This window comes from Babylonia areolata, chromosome 3 (assembly GCF_041734735.1).
Source record: "Babylonia areolata isolate BAREFJ2019XMU chromosome 3, ASM4173473v1, whole genome shotgun sequence".
Lineage (NCBI taxonomy): Eukaryota > Metazoa > Mollusca > Gastropoda > Neogastropoda > Buccinidae > Babylonia > Babylonia areolata.
In genome coordinates, this window is record NC_134878.1 from 24,279,202 (window position 1) to 24,287,316 (window position 8,115).

The following is an 8,115-nucleotide window of genomic DNA, read 5'->3' on the forward strand; positions in this document are numbered from 1 at the left end:
GATGTGTCTGTGTGTCTGTGAGTGTGGGTGGGTGCGTGGGTATTGGTGCATGTGGGTGAATGTGAGCATGTGTGTGAGATGAGGCAATAATTTTGAGGTCTGCATATGTTCTTGAACTTGATAGATGTTTGATGCCTTGGTAGGCCTTTTTGGCATTCTGAAGGTAAAAAAACAAAACAATGTTTAGTGATATGCATGGACTACCTACGTGGAACATACTGGATTGTACAGTGAGTGTTGATATTGATCTGGGAATTGGAAAAACTCTTGTTTGTACCAGTCAGATGCTGAAAGACTCCAGTCTGACTGGTCAGATTGATGGGATGGTCAATGTTAGAGGCACGTTCTAGGTTAACATTATTATTATTATTGTTATCATCATCATTATCATTATCAGTATTAATTTGTTTATCCATTTTTAAACTATTTCAGAAATTTCTGATTATTATAAGATATTGTCGGTGTAGTTCCATGTGACTGACAGCTGCATTTGATTTGTCATGCAAAGGGTTCAGGGCTGTATGAAAATTGATATTTTTATGATGATGATAAAGATGATGATGATGACGATGATGTCAATAATGATGATGATGATGACAGTAATGATGATGATGATGATGACGACTACGACGATGACAGTGATGATGATGATGATGACAGTGATGATGATGGTGATGATGATGATGATGAAGTGACGGTGGTGTATTTTCACAGTGCCTGAAGGATGTTGGATACCACCACCTACAGCTGCTGGCGGTGATCAACCGACTGTCTACTGTCATCTTCCTTCCTGTCTGGATTGTGGGTGACCTCCCCTACATCCTGGAACACTCCCAGTCTGTGAGTACAAATGCTGTCATTGCATCCATCCATATTTTGTTATGGATTTCTTGATCAGCATTTTGGCAATTTCCTACCCCACGTGCTCCTTGACTGTTGGGATCTGCATGACGTTAGACACAGACATTACACGGCGATTTCTTTGAAGACCTTGTTTCGTGATGTCCCTCCGTGGGCGCTGATGGACTTCTTGAAAGAAGTGAACATTTTTAATCAGATTTGAAGGTTTTAAACTATGGAAGGCTTTTTAAACTTTGAGTGGAAAGCTTAAAGTGGTGACTCGTTTTTATTGTTTGTTTTTTACCCTTGTAGTAGGTATTAACGTGGTGATAGCCTTGAGATGGCCTTAGCGGTCGGTGAGGCTCTAAGCACCATAATTTTATTTCATTTCAATTTCCTACCCCTACAGTTCAGGTACCTGGGGTGCACTCTATCATCATATGCCAAACTCGACAAAGTAGCTGACAACAGGCTTGCAGTGCTTTTGGCAGACTGTACAAACAGGTCTGGAACAACAAGCATCTGAAGAGAGGCACAAAGATCAGCATGTACAGAGCCATTGTTCTGATCACCCCTCTCTGCGGCTTAGAGTCATGGATCATTTATTGTCATCACCTGTTTCCTCCAACGCAACCTCTGCACCATCTTCAGCATCAGCCAGAGCAACTTGCTACAAACACACACACACACACACTAAAAAAGATATAACTGTGGTTATGACTATATAGGATTTCCAATATTGCTTGAGTCCGTTGAATATGAACTGGATAGAGAGCCACATCCAGTCCTCATTTAGTATCATATATGTGTGTATTGCTGTTGCCCTGTTTCTTATAAACATTTATTCACAGCAGATATTGTCTAGTGTATGTAGATTAGTCCGCGTGCTTTGACACCTCCTTGAAACTGAAACTGAAACTTTTAAACATTAACATGACTGGTCAAAAGGTGGAGATTTTTCAAATCTTCCAGGTTAACAGATGTGCAGACCTGCTAGTGCCTTACCCATCTTCATACAGAAGATCAAATATGCATGTTAAAGATACCTCAATCCATGTCAGCATTCGGTGGGTAATGGAAGCCAGAATATACCAGGCATGCATCCCCCTCGTGAGCCCACTCTTGAAAAGGAGTAAACATGGGAGTTGCAGCCCATGAATGAAGAAGAGGAAAAGACGATCACAGTACCAAAGCTGCAACAACGAAAAAGCATGAAAACCATATTTAATTACATATACTTAACCATGACCCAACTAGTGCAGACTCCAGCAGGGGTCTGACATCCTGTCCTGTGCAAACTACTATCCGCCTATGCGGAGAAAACGAAAGCTACTACGGCTGATAACCTTCCGGAAGTAGGTAACCTCCCCTTTGTCCCGCTAGCTTGCGCCCTCTTTTTCTGGCAGCCATCATGACTCCTGTTCCTGTGCTCTTTATACGGCTAAGTTTTTTTTCGTATTTTCTGCCTGTCTGTCAATTCTCTGGCGTTCTTGTTTTTTGTGAAATTATGTCTCCCATATTTTGCAATATTTTGTTAATCACTTACACGCACATTAAACAAAAAGTTGACAACAGAACTTTGTGCTGTGTTTCAGGTTGAAACTAGTCACATGGCCCATACATTCTTCTTGCTGGTGTGCAATGGATTCTTCAACTTGCTGAATAACGTCTTTGCCTTCTCAATCCTTGCCAAAGTTTCGCCACTGTCCTATTCTGTGGCCAATGCCACGAAGCGAATCGTCATCATCGGTGGGTCTATTCTTGTTCTGCAGAACGCTGTGTCTCCTCTCAATGTGGTGGGCATGCTGACAGCTGTATTTGGGGTTTTGTGTTATAACAAGGTGAGTGTGTGTGTGTGTGTGTGTTGGTGTGTGTGTGTGTGTTTTGGTGGAGACTGCTGCAGGGGTGGGTGAGGTTGATTTGATTCGATATGGATACTTATATAGCACCTATCCTCGGTCGGAGACCAAGCTCGAAGTGCTTTACAAACACGGGGTCATTTGCACAACAGACTGCCTACCTGGGTAGAGCTGACTGACAGTTGCCACTGGGCGCTCATCATTCATTTCCTGTGTCATTCAATCAGATTTCAGGCACGCACACATACACACTTAGACATGTTATAAGGGATATGTTAGGGGTGGATTGTTGAGAGAGTTGATGAGAGTTAATCCACTTTGATAGGAAAAGAAAACTTGCAGGCAGAAAAAAGAAGAGGGTAGCAGTCTCACTGAAGCGACACACTCTCCCTGTGGAGACCAACAAAATTTCACACAGAGAAATCTGTTGTGACAAATATGTAAAACAAAACAAATACAATACTTGTGATGGATGGATAACAAGTTGTTTATAACAATGTGAAGTATGTATGTGTGTACATGTGTGTGTACATGTGTGTGTGTGTGTGTATGCACATGTTTGTGCTTTTGTGTGCGCTTTGTGTGTGTGTGTGTGTGTGTGTGTGTGTGTGTGTGAAGTATCTGGTTTATATTGAAAGCACAATTATTCGTATAACGCTGTGCACTGTTGTTTGAAAGAATCATGCCATCAGTGTTTCCACGTTACACGTTATTGTCTCTTGTACTGCACAGTATCATGAAATTTACAAAGAAAAGTAGCTTCCACACTTGGATATTACACGGTAAATGCGTCCTGCAATGTGATTTTCACATTCTGCTGAAACAGAAACTCAAGCCACATATTAAATGTAGAAAACAGCCACATAACTTCATGCTTCATTCAGTTAAATATTCTGCCAGTTTGCTCCCTTAACTTTTCCCACAGCCGACCCATTTGTATGGGTAAGAAATAAAATGGCCAAAAAACAAATGAACTGTCAAACTGACCAGTAACATAATGAGTTAGCTGAGGACAAAATATAAAACTTCCTCCCTTCTTATGCTATCATACAGTGAGATGATGAAAGTATCCATAATTTTTGTTCAAAATTTGCACACACACTGTTGACTCATAAACGAATTAAGGAAAGCGCAAAGAGTTTGAAACAGATTAAATTCAGAACGTTATGTAGCCATGATAAGGCCCCTTCATCTAATTCTGTTATCTGCCTTGTGACTGAGACGAAACTGGGTCAGACGCCATTGTTGACATGCACTATTCACATGAACCAGTCACCACGAAAATAACTCTTTTGCAGCACACACTGCATTTATTGGTCGCAGTGGAGAATGGAAACGTCAGTTAAGATATTTTTAGCTTATAATGTCACTGTACCGCTCCAAAAATTCAAAACTATCTAATGCCCTGATTGGGGTCCTTCATCCAGACGGAGTTAAATGTCTCGTTCTCTTCATCAGGCCAAGTACGAACAGCTGCAGGCTGAGCGACGAGAGAGGATTCTACCCTACGTCCATAGCGAGTCCATCCTTCCTCAAATCGGCGTTCCCCACATGCCCCACTCCAAGAGTGACGCTGACTTCGTCCTCAATGGGGACTTACCGCACACTAAAAGCATCCTGCCCCTGTCTCCCACAGCCGAAGAGGTGTGGGATGAAAGCAAGGAAGGCATGGTAAAGCAGCTTGAAGCTGAAGCAGAAACATCGTCGGAAGACTCGGCTTCGAAGGGGTTCTATCAGGGTTCCTCACCAAAGCTGCATATTCGTGGTGTGACTCATGTGTAGAGTTGTGTCAGGGGACATTTTGCTGTTCTTTTGTGTGATACAGTCATAGAGTGCAGCATGACTAGAGTTTTGTTGGAGGAGTTTTCTTTTCTTTTGTGGGATAATCAACAGAGCACCAGAGTTGTGACTTTGGAATTTGTGATAAGTGTTGGATCTGGATCTTTGAACTCATTCCACCCTGTGCCCTGAGCTGTCCTGGGGCACCAGTGTGCCTGTTCTTGTGCCTGTGTTTTCACAGCAAATTCTCGTTCATCAAATTGGTTTTTCTACCTTTCAGCTAAAACATATCAACCACTGTGGAAGGGATATTACTCATCTAAACCTCCAGACAACTTACTGACAAGATTTTGGTGTGCTTTAAACGTATCCAAACAATTTTTTGCAAGTTTTGTTAAAAATTATAGCCAGAAATTTATGTTCCAATACTTATGAAGTATTAGACAAACTGCTCTCAGATGTATACAGTGCTTTTGATCCCGACAGTGATATTCAAAACGTTTGTTGTAAATGTTGACAGGATGGAGCAATACATGAATGATCTAACTGAACTGTCATTCTTTTTAGCTTTTAAATCATCTGAAAATCACTGCTACACCTCCTAAGATGGGGAAGTTTGTGCAAGCTATATCCCTGAAAGGGTTAAAGAAACGGTGCTCTTTCATTTTCTGCTGGATGGATGGAACTCCTGCTGAATGGTGACCTATCACAGATGGTTTCTGAGGGCACCACTCTTCCAACACAAGTTGGAGCCACAGGATGCTGATGTGCTGATCCAGCTGTGTGAAAGAGGAGGACTTTCAGAATCCCAGGTGACTTGACCAGTGTGTGAGAGCATTGTGCCGATTGTCATATCATGCAGCAGCCCACATATATAGTGGGTGGATAGAAATCTCCAAATTGTATGTGTAGCAGTCAGTATGATTTGACATTACATGATGTAACTTGATACGTTAGTCATTATGTGTACTTGTTTATTTATTTGATTTCATTTGTGTTTAATGTTATAGATATGTATGTGGTAAGTTCTCCTGGCCGGACCAGCACGTAGGGTCTGTACATAGGCCAGGTATCAGCTCCATTCCTTCCCCCTTGGGGATGCTGGGGGTCTCTCAGTATAAACAGCACCCCCACCTTTCTCAAAGTCTGTGCTGGAAAGTTCCTCTTTTCTATCACTGTCTTTATTTCTGCCTTGTTTCTTCCTCCTTCGCTGTTGTCTGCTTTTTTGTGCCTTCTGAGTCAATTCCCCTTTCTTTTTTTGAGCAAGCCTTGACACTTTTTTCTCTTTTTGGCAGTCTGTGATGTGCTATCTGTTTTGTTTTGCTGTGGCGGCTTGGTGGTGAGATTGTAAACACTGGGATGGGCACTAACTGTCAATTTTGCAGTGTTATTTGTGTATATGGCCTTTTTTTTAAAATGTATTTTTTTGTTTTGCTTTGAAGTATTTTTTGTCTTTTTTTATGATGTTTTGTAATCTGGGATGATAAATTAAGTGGAAGGGCTGATGTCCTCAGCTCGGCCTAGTCTTATTTGCTCTAAGGAGATAAATGGTTAGGATAATGTGTTGTGAACTGTGCTTTGTGGGTTTGTCTTGGTGGTGGTGGTGGTGGTGGTGTTTTTGGTGTAGATGTGACAGTTTTGTGTTGTGGCAGTCCTGACATGGGCCTATGTGGTTGGCTGGACTATAAGCAACAATAAACAACGAACAAGCTCCATCCTTTTTTCGTTTTTTTCATGTACTATTTTTTCATTAGCAGATAATTATGGTGCAGTGTTTTTGGATCAGTCCACTTGCTGTTGAAACTGAAAGTGTCACAGGGAGCTAATCTAACATTGTAACTGAGCTGAATCTCATTCCTGCTGCCTTCCAGACACACCCACCTTTTTTCTTTTTCTTTTTTTCAATGTGGAAAAATTTCGTCTTCAGTAAAATTCATGGATTATGGCCTCTGGTTTGGATGTGTACATGTGTGTGAGCATGCACAAGTTTGCCTAACATGGCCCATGTTCATTCTGGTTTTAATTTGATTTATTGCCTTCTGTGTAGTATGTATCTTTCTTTTTTTTTGTTTTTGTTTGTTTCTATCTTTGATTATTTAGCAATTTATTTACATGGTTTATGTATTTGGTTTAACTTTTGTTTAGATAGATAGATTGACAGATATGGAGTATGGCTGCCTGAATGGCAGGATACAAACAGTCAAGCACTTAAAAGCTCATTTTTATAGTATGAATTAGCATTAGAGTTGCAGCCCATGAAAGCAGAAGAATTGTCATCATGATTGTAATTATTAGATATGATTTTTATTACCAGTGTATATAAACTTTTGTTTTCAGTTTTAGTTTCTCAAGGAGGCTTTACTGTGTTCGGAGAAATCCATATACGCTACACCACATCCGCTAGGCAGATGCCTGACCAGCAGCATAACCCAACACGCCTAGTCAGGCCTTGAGTGTATGCGTATATTTTTGTGTACCTATTTAGAGTGGGTTTCATCTACAGAATTTTGCCAGAGGACAAAACTCTGGGGTTCTTTTTCAGTGCAGCAAGTGCTTGCTGCTCATGGGACCTTGGTTTGTCGTCTCATCTGAATGACTAGATGCTCAGGTTGATTTCAGGTCAGACTTGGGAGGAAGGGCAAGAGCAATGTATAGAAAGTGGGCAGAGAACAAAATGTGAAAGGATTTCAAGTTACATGCCAAAGTGCATCGGATGCTTCACACACCCTCTATTGCTTTTTTTTTTCTTTTCTCTCTCTTGTCTGAAATATTCTTTGCTCTCTTTCACCCACCTCCCATGCCCTGAACGTCTTCCCTCCCCACCATCAGGTTTCAGTTTTTCAATTCTAACTGTAGGACGCATGCAGCATCCAGGAGGAAGTACTGGCCAAGACCGACAGCAGTGGAAGCCAAACTGTACGGCACCCTGGAGGAGCTGCGGCGGACGGCAGCCTTCATTGAGGATACCGGGCTGCTTATCTAATGGGAGGTGAACGAGGAAGAAGAAGAATTCTAATTAACCTTTAACTCTTCCTGGAGCATGGAGGATGACAGCATTCTTTAACAAACGACGATGCCCCTGTTTCTCTCCCTTCGTCTGTGAACTTGATCTCTTTCTTTTTAGCATATAATATTTTTACATGTTTTAAATGCAGTCTTTGCAGTTTCCACCAACGGACGCATATTTTTGTAAACTGCAGTGACTTTACATGAGTTTTTGTCATTTTTAATGCAAAGGTTAATGTGATACTCACGTCGTGGCCACCTCCTTTCTGTTGTGTTCTGTTATTAGACCTGTTGTTATCAGTGCATCACTTACCTCTTTCCTTTTTCACTCTTTTTTTTTACTGCCTGAACTTGATATGAATGTTTTGCTTTCTGAGGGATTCATGGATAGGGATTATTATATTACATATATATGTATTACACACTCAATGTATATATATATATATATATATATATATATATATATATATATATATATTGTATTGAGGGGTATTATTGTATTACATAGATATATAAAAGAATAAGAATATATATATTAATTGTTTTTGCATCGAGAGGGGTTATAGTATTGTCTTTTACAACTATTTACTGATATGTTTTTGAGCTGTGATTTTTATTTTATTTTATAGAA

At 40.7% G+C, this 8,115-nt stretch overlaps 1 protein-coding gene across 1 annotated transcript in view; it reads left to right on the forward strand.

Moving 5' to 3' along the window:
- LOC143280517 (solute carrier family 35 member E1 homolog) overlaps positions 1–7,776 on the forward strand; it is a 9,980-nt gene extending 2,204 nt beyond the window's left edge. The window contains exons 4-6 of the mRNA XM_076585194.1: positions 715–840; positions 2,436–2,681; positions 4,158–7,776. Of these exons, the coding sequence (XP_076441309.1) occupies positions 715–840; positions 2,436–2,681; positions 4,158–4,481 (696 nt within the window). The 3' untranslated portion in view covers positions 4,482–7,776. The remainder of the gene's footprint in view (positions 1–714; positions 841–2,435; positions 2,682–4,157) is intronic.
- Positions 7,777–8,115: the final 339 nt, after the last annotated feature.